We start from the raw sequence: 13458 nt of genomic DNA on the forward strand, positions 1-13458 counted from the left end.
GTCTCCCCCTCTCTCTACCCCTCCCCTGCTCATGCTCTGGGTCTCTCTGTCTCTTAATAATAAATAAACATTAAAAAAAAATTTTTTTTAAATCTATGAATTTTCATGTCATCAACACCAACTATAAGAATGGAGCTCACTCACCCACGGCGTGGGAGAATGAATGAACCAATAATCTCTCTTGGTAAGTCAGAGAAAGAGGGTGGGCAGATGAAATAAAAAGCGAGAAGCCAGTAAGTCAGCAAAAATTGTGGCATAAGATAAGGCAAAATGAGGTAGAAAACAGTGCCAGAAGAATAAAGCCAAATGAAATATATGTCTGTTAGTTGAAAAAACACATAGCAAATATGATGTTCAGCTTCAATATCTAATATGCAGACGTGATGGAAGTTTCCACATATAAAATATATTTAGCAAATGCAATGTAAATGAAAAAAATTATAAATTAAATTTAAACAAAAAAGTCAGATAAAGCTAACATACTATTGTGGTCTGAGAAAAGCCATGTGGGATAACCTCACAGTAGTATTTGGGGAACTCAATCTGGAGGAAATAGGTAAAGATAAAAGAACTAAAAGCTAATAAACTCCCAAATCTCAAAGGGAATATTATCTTACCTAAAATCTTACTTAAAACAGACCAAGAGTCCTCAAATGTTTAGGAAGCTGCTTTGTGGGCACAGGGTAAGAGAAATAAATTGGTTCAATAGGGCAATGCTTTTAAACCATGGCACAGCCTGGGGGTACAACTTCCTATTTTAGAGAGGTACTTGCCATCTCTTAGTGAACACCAACAAACTGTCTTCTCAGACTATTTCACTTTGTTCAACTGTTTATATGTATTTCTATTGCCTTTCCTACAAGATCGTGTTGATCCCAACCAGACAGTTCTAAATTTTGGCTTAGCTCAGGTCTTACTTTGATCTTAATGGCTATTTAGTAGTCTACTATGTTTCTCCATAGGTTAGCTTTGCTGCCTCTGCTCTAGGTTGGAATGCAAGTTGATGTGAAGTCAGGATTTCAGGAGCCATTGGTAAAGGAGAAACCAAGTAGAGATAGCAAAGACAACAGAGACTTGCTAGCCAAAGTCACAGCTTGAGAAGAAGGCACAGAGGTAGGATTATATGTAAAAGGTGTCATGTAAGTGATGTAGAAACAAAGGGATAAAGGAAGAAAAGAAATGAGATTGTGCAGAGTGAATTAATGAGGACTCTTATGTTACGTTAAAGGGGAGCCCTAAAATAAGGATCAAATGATCAAAACCATAGGAAGGAGCAGTAACTTGAGAGTAAAGTATTCTATCAGCAGTTACTATACTCGCCTCCACATGCACTCTTCTATTTATAGTTGGCATTACCACTTCTCAAGCCTCTCAGAGTTATACAGGTCTCACATGAGACTTCTAGGATCTCCAGTTCCAGGTAAGGGTAAAAATATTCCTAAGATTTAGACTTAGGGAGCAAAGAGAGATTGTACTTCCATCCTAAACTTTTAAACAGTAGCTGAAAGAGCCCCTGGCTAGTCCACTAAACACTCTAAGATTCTTGGTAAACTTGGCATCTGTTTCTGCGAAAGAACAGAATTATCATTTCATTTTCCTAGTGAAATTCCCCATATTCTCCCTAAGGAAAGAAGCAGCTGCACTCCAGAAAGTAACACACCCAACATAATGGAATTGGAAAACTCCACTCCAGTCAGAAACACCAAAACCTACTTGGATGGAAGCATAGAAAAACAGAAAGAGAGGCCACAAGTGAATGGAAAATGCCTATTACATATTGCACTGGAGATCCTGGCTAGGGCAATAAGACAGTTCAAAAAAAAAAAAAAAAAAAAAAAAAAAGCATAAAGATGAAAAAAGAAGAGGTAATACTGTTTTTATTTACAATCAACATGATGATGTATATAGAAAATCCTAAAGAATCTACAATTTAACAAAGTCAATATAGAAAACATGATTTTATGTCTATATACAAACAATAAACAATTGATAATAGAGTAAAAAGCACCATTTATAATAACATCATTAAGGGTCGCCTGGGTGGCTCAGTTGGTTAAGCGTCCAACTTCGGCTCAGGTCATTATGTCACAGTTTGTGGGTTTGAGCCCCACGTTGGGCTTGCTGCTGTCAGCACAGAGCCCATTTTGGATCCTCTGTCTCCGTCTCTCTCCATCCCTTCCCTTCTCGCTCACGTGTGTGCTCTCTCTCAAATAAATAAACATTAAAAAAAAATCATTAAAAACATTTACCTAGGAAAAAATTTACCAAGAGATGTTCAAAGCTTCTACACTGAAAATTATAAAACACTATTGAGAGGAATTAAAGGAAATCTAAATAAATAGATGTTCAAGATTAGAAGAATCAATATTAAAATATCAATTCTCCCCAAACTGATCTATAGATTCAGTTCAATTCGTACTATAAATCTAAAATAATGAAGACAGGGGCGCCTGGGTAGCTCAGTCGGTTGAGCAGCTGACTTCTGCTCGGGTCATGATCTTGCGGTTCCTGAGTTTGAGCCCCACATGGGGCTTTGGGCTGACAGCTCAGAGCCTGGAGCCTGCTTCAGATTCTGTGTCTTCCTCTCTCTCTCTGCCCCTCCCCCACTCACCCTCTGTTTGTCTGTCTCTCTCTCTCAAAAACAAACATAAAAAAAATAATGAAGACATTATTCAATGTGGTATTGAAGTAAAGACAATGAAACAAAATAGAGAAAACAGAAATTGGCCACATACAGTCAGTTGATTTTCAGTGAAGGCACCAGTGCAATTCCATGGGGAAAGTAAAGTCTTTTTAACAAATGGTGCTGGAACAAATATCCATATAGAAAAAAAGTGAACCTTTATCCTTATATCACACCACATACAAAATCAAATCAAGATGCAGTAGATATCCAACCATAAAAGCTAAACTTTTTAGAAGTAAACATAAGAGAATATCTTCACAAGCTTGGGATAGGCAAAGATTTCTTAGAAAGGGCACAAAAACTGTATTAACCACAAAAGAAAAAAAATCAGTAATCTGAATTTCAGCAACATTGAAAACTTACGGTCATGAAGAGACACCATTAAGAAAGAAAAAAGGCAGGGGTGACTGGGTGGCTCAGTCGGTTAGGTATCTGACTTTTGATTTTGGCTCAGGTCATGATCTCATGATTTGTGAGATTAAGCCCTGCCTGGGGCTCTTTGCTGGCAGCGTGGAGCCTGCCTGGGATTCTCTCTCTCCCACTCTCTCTCTGCCCCTCCCCTGCTCATGTGCGCACACTCTCTCTCTCTCAAAATAAATACTTAAAAATAAATAAAGTAAAAAGGCAAGCCAGAGTGGCAGAAGATATTCACAACACATATCTGACAAAAGACTTACATCTAGAATATATAATTCTAGATGTAAAATACAATTTCTGTAATCAATAATTAAAAGGTAAACAACTCAATTTAAAAACAGGCAAATGCTTAAAATGGTGGTTAGCGGGGTGCCTGGATGGCTTAGTCAGTTAAGCATCCAACTCTTGATTTTGGCTCAGGTCATGATCTCATGGTTTTGTGGGTTCTAGCCCCAAGTTGGGTTCTGTGCTGCCAGCAGAAAGCCTGCTTGGGATTCTCTGGCTCTCCCTCTCTCTTTGCCGCTCCCCCACACATTCTCTCTCTCCTTCTCTCTCCCCACCCAAAATAAATAAAAATGAACTTTTTAAAAAAAATTAAAGAAGAAAAGGTGATTAGCATCATTACAATCAGAGAAATTCAAATTAAAACCACAATGAGTGGGGCGCCTGGGTGGCTCAGTAGGTTGGGCATCCGACTTCAGCTCAGGTCATGTTCTCACAGTTTGTAGTTCAAGCCCCGCATTGGGCTCTGTGCTGACAGCTCAGAGCCTGGAGCCTGCTTTGGATTCTGTGTCTCCCTGTCTCTGGCCCTCCCCTGCTCACACTGTGTCTCACTCTCTCTTTCAAAAATAAACATTAAAAAAAATTTTTTTAAAACCACAATGAGTAACTACTCCATAGATAGCGACTAGAATGGATAAAATGTAAAAGACAATACCAAGTGTCAATGAAGATGTGCAGCAAATGCAACCCTTACACATTGTTGATGGAAGTATAAAATGGTATAACCACTTGGAAAATTATTTGGTAGTTTCTAGTAAAGTAAACCCTACAACCTAGAATATTTTCACAAAAGACTTGCAGAACAATGTTCCTAACAGCTTTATTCATGACATCCCCAAATTAGAAACAACCCAAATGGCCATCAACAGGTAAATAAGTAAACAGTGGTATACTTATTCAATGGAATAAACACACACACACACACACACACACACACACACACACACACTAGTTATACTTGCAATAAGAGTCTGAAAAATATTACATTAAACTAAAGAAACCAGACTAAAATGGTATGATTCCATTTATACCTAGTTCATGAACAAAGTTAACATGTGAGTTAACTCAAGGGGGGCAGGGGGCTGGAAGGTTGAGGGTAGCTTACTAAAAAGAAGTAAAAAGGAACTTTTAGAGGTAATGGAAATGTTCTAGATTTGGGTAATGGTAATCAGGGTGTATATATCTGTCAAAATTTATTGAACTGTATACTTACTATCTGTGTATTTTACTGTATGTAAATTATTTCCCAATAAAGGTGGGATGGCGGGAAAGGCCAAGTACATTTCTACATTAATTTTTTGTTCTTTAGTGCATAGGTAGGTTGAAACTATTAATCTGTTTGTAGTCATGAGAAATACCCAGAGAGTCTGCTCCCCAATTCAAACAAGATGCCAACATTATCATACAGATTGAATTTTTCCCAAAGGACATCAATTTCAAAATAATTTACAGTGGATATTTCTCAGCTCATAGGCCACAGGCCACTAGGGAGACTATGTCCTCATATCCATAAGCCCTTGTTAGTATCTAATCAAAGTAGACCAAAAGGTCAAATATTAACATGTTGCAGGGGTGGAGGTCTGGAATTTTTGAAAGTTCCTTTATATTTCTTTCTAGTCAACCTGTCATCTGCAAAGTCAACTGTCGCTTTCATTTTTATCACTATAGATTAAATTCACTTGTTCATGAACTTCATTTAAACGGAATCTTTTAAAGCACATTTGAAGTATACCTCTTTCATAGGGATGTACAATTACTCAAAAATATTGGAAACCAGTGCCTGTGACAACTAAACACCTAAATCTTCATTAATAATCAAAATAGGGGTGCCTGGCTGGCTCGGTCAGAGGAGCATGTGACTTCTGATATGTAGTTTAAGCCTCACATTAGGTACAGAGATTACTTACATAAATAAATAAATACATAAACTTTAAAAACATAATCAAGAGGGGCGCCTGAGTGGCGCAGTCGGTTAAGCGTCCGACTTCAGCCAGGTCACGATCTCGCGGTCCGTGAGTTCGAGCCCCGCGTCGGGCTCTGGGCTGATGGCTCAGAGCCTGGAGCCTGTTTCCGATTCTGTGTCTCCCTCTCTCTCTGCCCCTCCCCCGTTCATGCTCTGTCTCTCTCTGTCCCAAAAATAAATAAAAACGTTGAAAAAAAAATTTAAAAAAAAATAAAAACATAATCAAGATAAAAAGCAGTTGAAGAGTACATGGGGCAACAAAATATGTGATGCAAAAATATATTTTCAAATAAGCACTGTAAGCTGTAATGCACTGTGAAAACATCAATGATATTTATCTTCAGTAAACAATAAAAATTAAGAAATAGCTTCTCACCTTAAGTTTTGGATATATTTGGCGCAGAGAATCTGCAGTTCCCTTGTCAGCTTCATCAGTAATACATACAACATCTAGCTTCATTTTCATCTTGAATTCTGCGGATAGAGCCTTTTGGACATCCCTGGTTGTAATGACAATGACTTCTACAGCACAAAACAAAAAAAGAAGGAAAGACACAAAAACTCGCTTTCATTTAGACAGTGGTTTCACTATTTCAATTAGATTTGGTCTCTTTCTAGATTTATTTATTGTTATTTTTTTAAGTTTATTTATTTTGAAAGAGACAGAGAGTGTGAGCAGGGGAGGGGCAGAGAGAGAGGGAGAATCACAAGCAGCCTCTGTGTTGTCAGTGCAGAGGCTGATGCAGGGCTCAAACTCACAAAACTGTAAGATCATGACCTAAGCCGAAATCAAGAGCCAGATGGATACTTAACTGACTGAGCCACCTAAGAGCCCCTGTTTCTAAATGTAATAATAGCTAATATTATTGAGTCTTTTCAATGTATTTTTTTTTTTAATTTTTTTTTTTCAACGTTTATTTATTTTTGGGACAGAGAGAGACAGAGCATGAACGGGGGAGGGGCAGAGAGAGAGGGAGACACAGAATCGGAAACAGGCTCCAGGCTCTGAGCCATCAGCCCAGAGCCTGACGCGGGGCTCGAACTCCCGGACCGCGAGATCGTGACCTGGCTGAAGTTGGACGCTGAACCGACTGCGCCACCCAGGCGCCCCATCTTTTCAATGTATTTTACATGCATTCTCTCAATTCTTACAAAAACTCATTTTTACAAATGAGGAAACCTCGACTAAAAGATATTAAGTGACTTTGTTCAGGGTCACACGACTAGTAAGCAATGGACTCAAGATAAAACTCAGTTCTGATGATTCGAGCCCACACTTTAGTATATTACATGCCACTTCTTGATGTAATGAACTCAGAAGAGCATTCATCGAATCATACACAAACAGGATTACATTTAAAATTTTCATTCACTACAAAGGAGCTATCACCACTTCCCACCAAGCAGCCATAAGTGTTTCATTGAGGATCACAATGAACCCTACTAAGAAGCAATTTCCACAAAACAGATGTCTTCATCTTATCCATATAGCTGTTAACCAATGACAGGAAACTTGGGGTTTTGTTATCTTTGGGATTTTTGGTAGGGTAATGTAATTCACTACAACATAACGTGTTGCTGATGTTTGAAGATCAGATTTTAGTGTCTCTAAAGTGAAACAATTTCCACTTGTTCTGTGATAGTGTTCTAGGTAACAATTATGTCTCCCTTTCACTGCAATCATATTTTTCTCTTCTTTCTTCCTCTTTCTTTCTTTCTTTTCCAAATCATTTAACTTCCCTTCCTTCCTTCTCTCTTCTTCCATTCCCCACTTTGCTTTCTTTTAGTCACTAACTCATTCATCCAATAAATACAAACACTTTTAATATGAAAAGGAAAAACAGGCACTGAGAAGTCAGAAATGGAACTCAACATGGTTCCTATTCTTAAGAAACTTAAGATGGAGAAATTATACATAGAAATGACTAAGGAAGGCTTTCTGGAAGGGATGGCCTTTGAGATAGGTCCAAATAAATTCAAGTCCAACAAACATTTTTTTAGTACACACTGTATGTAAATGCTGATATTACAAGGATGAATGAGATATAGTACCTGCTCTCAGAGATATCAGTCTCCCAGGCCACTAATTATAGCATAAAACAGGCCTTGGGTAGTACTGAGATAGAAAAACACAGTGAGATGGAACCACAGAGGACAGGATGATTGATGCTGTTTAGAATTTCAAAGAGATGGTACCATTTTGGAGAGGACATTTTAGGTAGAGTGGATAGAGTGAAGGGAGTAACTGCATATGTGGGACAGTCTAATAACTGGACTAAGACTCTTGTGGAGAGAAAGAAAAATGCTAAGCAGAGCCATATTAACTTCTCTAAACTCGCGAACAATATGAACAAAGTGAATAAAGATTTTGCTATCAAACTCCAGAATCTTGGGACGCCTAGGTGGCTCAGTTGGTTAGGCGTCTGACTTGGGCTCAGGTCATGATCTCACAGTTTTTGAGTTAAAGCCCCACATTGGGCTCTGTGCTGACAGCTCAGAGCCTGAAGCCTGCTTTGGATTCTGTGTCTCCTTCTCTCTCTGTTCACCCTCCCCGACTTGTTCTCTGTCTCTCTCTCTCTCAAAAATAAATAAATGTAAAATCAAAAAAAATTTTTTTTAACTCCAGAATCCTGTGTTTAGGAGGCACTCCTCAAATCTCTCTCTCCCTCCCTCTACCCCTCTCCCATGCTTGCACACGCTCTCTCTTTAAAAAAAAAAAAAACAGAAAAGAAAGAAAGAAGAAAAAAAATCTTTTCTAAAACAGATCTTTTTGGTTTGTTTTTAATTTTAGGGAGAGAGAACACAAGTGGGGGAGAGTGGCAGAGAGAGGGAGGGACAGAGAGGAGAGGGAGAGAGAATCTCAAGCAGGCTCCATGCTCAGTGTGGAGCCCAATGTGGGGCTCAATCCCATGACCCTGGGATCATAACCTGAGCTGAAATCAAGAGTCAGGCACTCAAACTACTGAGCCACCCAGGCGCCACCTAAAACATATTTCTTAAAAAAAATTTTTTTAAAAAAAAATTTTTTTTGAACGTTTATTTATTTTTGGGACAGAGAGAGACAGAGCATGAATGGGGGTGGGGCAGAGAGAGAGGGAGACACAGAATCGGAAACAGGCTCCAGGCTCTGAGCCATCAGCCCAGAGCCTGACGCGGGGCTCGAACTCACGGACCGCGAGATCGTGACCTGGCTGAAGTCGGACGCTCAACCGACTGCGCCACCCAGGCGCCCCAAAAAAATTTTTTTAATGTTTATTTATTTTTGAGAGAGAGAGAGAGAGACAGAGTGTGAGTGGGGGAGGGGCAGAGAGAGGAGACAGAATCTGAAGCAGGCTCCAGGCTCTGAGCTGTCAGCACAGAGCCTGATGAGGGGCTCCAACTAGTGAACCATGAGATCAAGACCTAAGCTGAAGTCAGACGCTTAACTGATTGAGTCACCCAGGAGCCTCTAAAACATATCTCTTAACATCAGTGTCATAAAGACTACTGCATAGAAATGTTCACAGGTTTGTCTCAGGAAGGCAATTCTCATAGTGGAATGAACACCAGAATAGAAGACTGTGCCCCAGGATCTGACACTACTTCCATCTGGTACTCAGATTTGCTATATCTAACTATAGGACACCTCAAACTCATCGTGGCCAAAGCTGAACTCATTATATTCATTCAAACCTGTTCGTTGACTCATATTACCTTTCTTAGTTACTGGTATCACCATCTAGTCACCTAGTCACCCAAGCAAAAAGTAGAGGGAACTCTTCTCTCTTTTTCCACTCTCCCTCTCCATTAATCATCAACTTAGTCAAATGTTCCTTCTTCTCCATCTTTAGTGCTACTTCTTTAGTTCAGGCCCTCTTTAATACTGGTGTGGACTTCTGTATCAATTTCCCAACTCATCTCCCTGCTTGTAGCCTTGAGTCCTTCAAATCCATTCTTTCTAGAGATTCCAAAGCAATATTTCTAAAATGTGCATTTAGGGGGACCTGGGTGGCTCAGTCGGTTGAGCATCCGACTCTGGCTCAGGTCATGATCTCATGGTTCATTAGTTCAAGCCCCACATCGGGCTCACTGCTGTCAGCACAGAGCTTGCTCCAGATCCTCTGTCCTCCTCCTCTCTCTCTGAGCTTCCCATGCTTGTGCTCTCTCTCAAAAATAAATGAAATATTAAAAACAATTTTTTTAATAAAAAATAAAATGTGCATCTCGGTTGTCAAATATATTAATTACCATAAGGTTGTTCATAATATTCACTTATCTTTTTAATGTCTGTAGGATCTGTAGTCTTGTCCCCTCTCTTTATATTTGTATCACCCCACTAGACTTTAAGGTTCTAGAAATCAGGGCCTAAGTTACCTTTCCAATTCTGTACCCCTTAATATATTAATATATCACCTGGTACATATAGATTCATAGTAAGTACTGACTATGAGGTACTGACTTGGAAACCCTCTGTGCTCTTTCTGATATCCTTATAGGAGTAATCTTGGATCATTGTGGAGAGCAGCTCTAAAACAGTAATAGCACTATCTTCTCAACCTTTTTTACATAGCAATAGAGTACTTCTATGTTCTTAATTAAAAGAGGCCAGTCTCCAGCCAATGCTGAGTACTGGTCTTCTCTCATTCATCCTCTCTCACTCTCGTAAAGCCGGCAAATCATTGGGATCAAACATCCCCAAAGTTTTATGAGTACATCTCATTGCCATAGCTCACCTTCAAATCCAACACGCTCAAGCAGGTTCAGTGGGTACCAAATTAAAGGTTTGTTCCCAACTGGAAGCAGAGGTTTGGGAATGCTGGAAGTCAGGTCTGTCATCCGAGATCCCCCTCCAGCTGCCATCACTACTGCTTGAAATTCCATTTTCACAAACAGCTATCACAGAGAAAAACAATTAACAGGGAAAAAAAAGTAATAAATTCAAAGCATACATAGTACTAACCCTATTTCTATTTAGGTTACTGATAATCACTTATGTCAAATGTGTCACTTCCAACTCCAATAACCACTATAAGAAAATTTCCTTAGCTACAGTATAAACATCACCTTTATCACATTTTCTGACTCACCAATATAAACTCTCAGCTCCAGCCAGGGGAGATGGGTTGAAGGAGAGATATGAATTAAAGAAACCGGGCCCTTTCCCTTGAGGTGCTCACAATTAAGTGGAGAAGATAAATTCAGTAAATTACAATATACTATCATTAGTGTCGTGGCAGAAATATATCAAAGATGCAGTAGGCATTTGGTGAAGGTAATACCTAAGTATTCCTATAAAAGACAGGGAGTTTTACAGGAAGGTAATATTTGAGGGGACTTTTGAAGGAGTAAGAGTTTACCAAGTGGGCTTCTGATATGAGTTCTAATTTCTTGAAAAAATCTGGAAACTTCTGACTAGAATTAACAGCATAAATACAAGCACACTAGGTTTCTGAAAAGTATGAGATGACTTAAGATTCCTCCAATAATTCAGCCATCTGCTCTCTTCACATTATCCCCAACTGTGAAAGATATTACTGTAAACACAAACGTAGGGATGTATCTGAACCTAGATTTGCAGAGCCCAAACAAATCAGATTAATTCCTTTCTCTAAACTCAAGGTAATAAACAAACCTGTTTGACCTTCAAAAGAATCTCTTTACAGCAGCTACCACAGAAAAGGTGCACGGTAAAAGGTCATAAATCCTTACTGGTTTAAAATAAAAGTACTCCTTGATTTACAACAAATGATAAAACTTTTTAAGTACCAGTGTGAAATGCAATGTTCAGAAAAAAAAAATCTGAAACCAAATTGGCAAATAATGCTGCACCCTCCCCTGTAATTATAATCAGTCCTGGGTCCTCATCATTATTTAAACTGCATCAGTTACACCCGGTACACCCAAGGCACAAAGTGAAGCCTCCTGAACAACATCCACAACTTAAAGATATGGTAATTTCAATTTCAGCAACCACTGCCTCAGAATGGAATTTAACTTCAATGTGGTACTGTATAACTCCTATCACATCTGATGTTATTATGAAAAGAGCATGGGACCTTTCAGAGTCAAAAGACCAGATTTTGAGTTCTGGTTCTGCCACGTCTAGGTGAGATGACCAGTGGCCTGACATTTAAAACTCTGAGTGTCCTCAGTTCCTGGAAGGGAGCCTGGTTTAAGCTCATAGACCCCTGAATCAGATGGCCGGATTTGAATTCTAACCCTAACCTGCATTAGTTGTGTGAACTAAGGCAAGCTTCATAAATTCTCTTCGTCTCAGTTTTATTTTGTAAGATGAGGATAATTACTGCTTCGCAGCGTTGTTTTGAAGAGTAAATAAGTTAATCTATGTAAAGCACACAAAATAATGGCAATCCCACAATAAGCACTGTGTTTGACATCATTAGACAGAGGCTAGGTCATGGAAAGCCTTTTGTGCCAAATGAACCATGCTGTTGCATAATTCTGGTCTTTGTGTTGCTCCTCTTGCTTCGTAGATTGCCTTTCTCCTTTGCCTAGAAATCACCTACTTAAGCTTCAGTCTAAGAATCATCTTTCTTAAAAAACCATTCCTAACCTCGCCTATCCTCCTGATAGAAGCAACTCCTTCCCTCTTAGGTGCTTCCATTCTACCATGTACAGATCATCTCTGTCTTCCCAGGCTTTACTGCACATATATTTAAATGTGTGTATCTCGTGAGTTCCTTGAAGGCAAGGACCGTGTCAACACTGTATTCTCAGTACCTAACACAATTTCCATCAGATGCCTGGCACTCAATCTGTGTTTGTGGAATAAGCATCTGTGAACATCTCAACAACCGCCTGTAAAAGTCAAGCTCAAACACGTGAAGGGACATTAGACCCCAGGTCACCAGGATCTAAGGTTTCTGCTCTCCGCAAGGCTCTCGGTGATAATCATGAACATAACTAACCATGATCCAGACAGATTGTCAAATGCCTCAATGTCACTGACACGACTCTGGGTGATAAAAATCACAACGACTCTCGTTAGCCTCCCAAGGTTTAGAGTGGGGGGGTTCATGGCATCTCATACGTGCCTCCATCATGGCACTCGTTGCGTTCTCCTTTTGTACACTGGTAAGATAAAACACTATCATAATTGGGTCTCTCATCTGGACTTTATTGCATTCCTATTTCTATTTCATTGGCTTGCCCCTAAACAACCAAAAATAGGCAGAATAAATGAAGGGCTGAAGTGGAAAGAGTTCAGGCACTGTGCTGAGTGGTTCAGGATCTGGGTTCTCGTTCGCTGTGACTTCAAGTAGATCCTTCCCTCCCTCAAACTCCTTTCCATCTGTTGCACAAGGTGGTTGGCTCACATTCTCTCCAAGATCCCTTCTAGTTCGGCTACTTAGCTGCTTGGCCGGGTCAGACAGGGACTCGAGCGGGCGACTCCAGGGCTCTGCACCCCCGCCCACCTCCTGAGGCCTTCCTCGGCCGGGATCGAGGAGCCTGCTTTCCCCATATGAGCGGGGCCCGGCTGCCCCCACCGCGGTGCTCACCCCCAACAGCCAGCTCGTAAGGGGCCTGGCAGCGTTAACGCCGCAGCTTTACCTCTCGACTCCTGGCGCGCCACAGCAGCTTCCAGCTCACCCCACGCCGCCTCCGACTGCCAGTCCAAAAGCGCAGGCGCGCGATGGCCGAACAGATCGATGGGATGCGCTGGGCAGGCCCGCGTAGAAGGGACGAGCGTCGAGCAATAGATTTCATACAAAAAGCCCGCCCTAGGGGAAGAGGAAGCTGGGTGGTCTGTATCCTTTCGTTCATTCACAAATCATCAACGCCCATTGAATGTGTTTCCCAGTGCTGGGCTCCTAGAATCTGCACAGGAACAAGCCACGGTCTCTTGCTTTAGGGAGTTCTCATTCTACCGTATGGCCGACTACCACTCTGAAAAGAGAGCTCATTGGGAGCCGCAGTTTTGGGCTAGCGGGTGGAGAAACAGCCAAATACTCATGCAGGCCAGGGATTGCCAACGCTTTCTATGTCTGCAATGTCTAATGTGGCGACTCACATCGGCTTTCTGCACCAGACTCTTATGGTATGGAAAACAATCACCTTTAATCATTGAAACTGGGAGAAGGAGGGGTGTCAGTGAAGACCTCATTGAGAC

The 13458-nt window shown here is 40.5% G+C and overlaps 1 protein-coding gene across 3 annotated transcripts in view; it reads right to left on the reverse strand.

The window, feature by feature from the left end:
- The window catches only part of EIF2B3 (eukaryotic translation initiation factor 2B subunit gamma), a 125501-nt gene extending 112475 nt beyond the window's left edge, over positions 1-13026 (reverse strand). For 2 of the 3 annotated variants that reach the window (XM_086716794.1, XM_025932703.2), the window contains exons 1-3: positions 12900-13026; positions 10061-10220; positions 5725-5870 (exon numbers count right to left, since the gene is read on the reverse strand). In XM_086716794.1, the coding sequence (XP_086572920.1) occupies positions 5725-5870; positions 10061-10208 (294 nt within the window). In that variant the 5' untranslated portion in view covers positions 10209-10220; positions 12900-13026. Of the gene's footprint in view, positions 1-5724; positions 5871-10060; positions 10221-12847 lie in introns of all 3 variants that reach the window. The other variant, XM_086716795.1, reaches the window with a different exon arrangement.
- Positions 13027-13458: the final 432 nt, after the last annotated feature.

This window comes from Puma concolor, chromosome C1 (genome assembly GCF_028749965.1).
Source record: "Puma concolor isolate L17-30 chromosome C1, mPumCon1.1.hap2, whole genome shotgun sequence".
Lineage (NCBI taxonomy): Eukaryota > Metazoa > Chordata > Mammalia > Carnivora > Felidae > Puma > Puma concolor.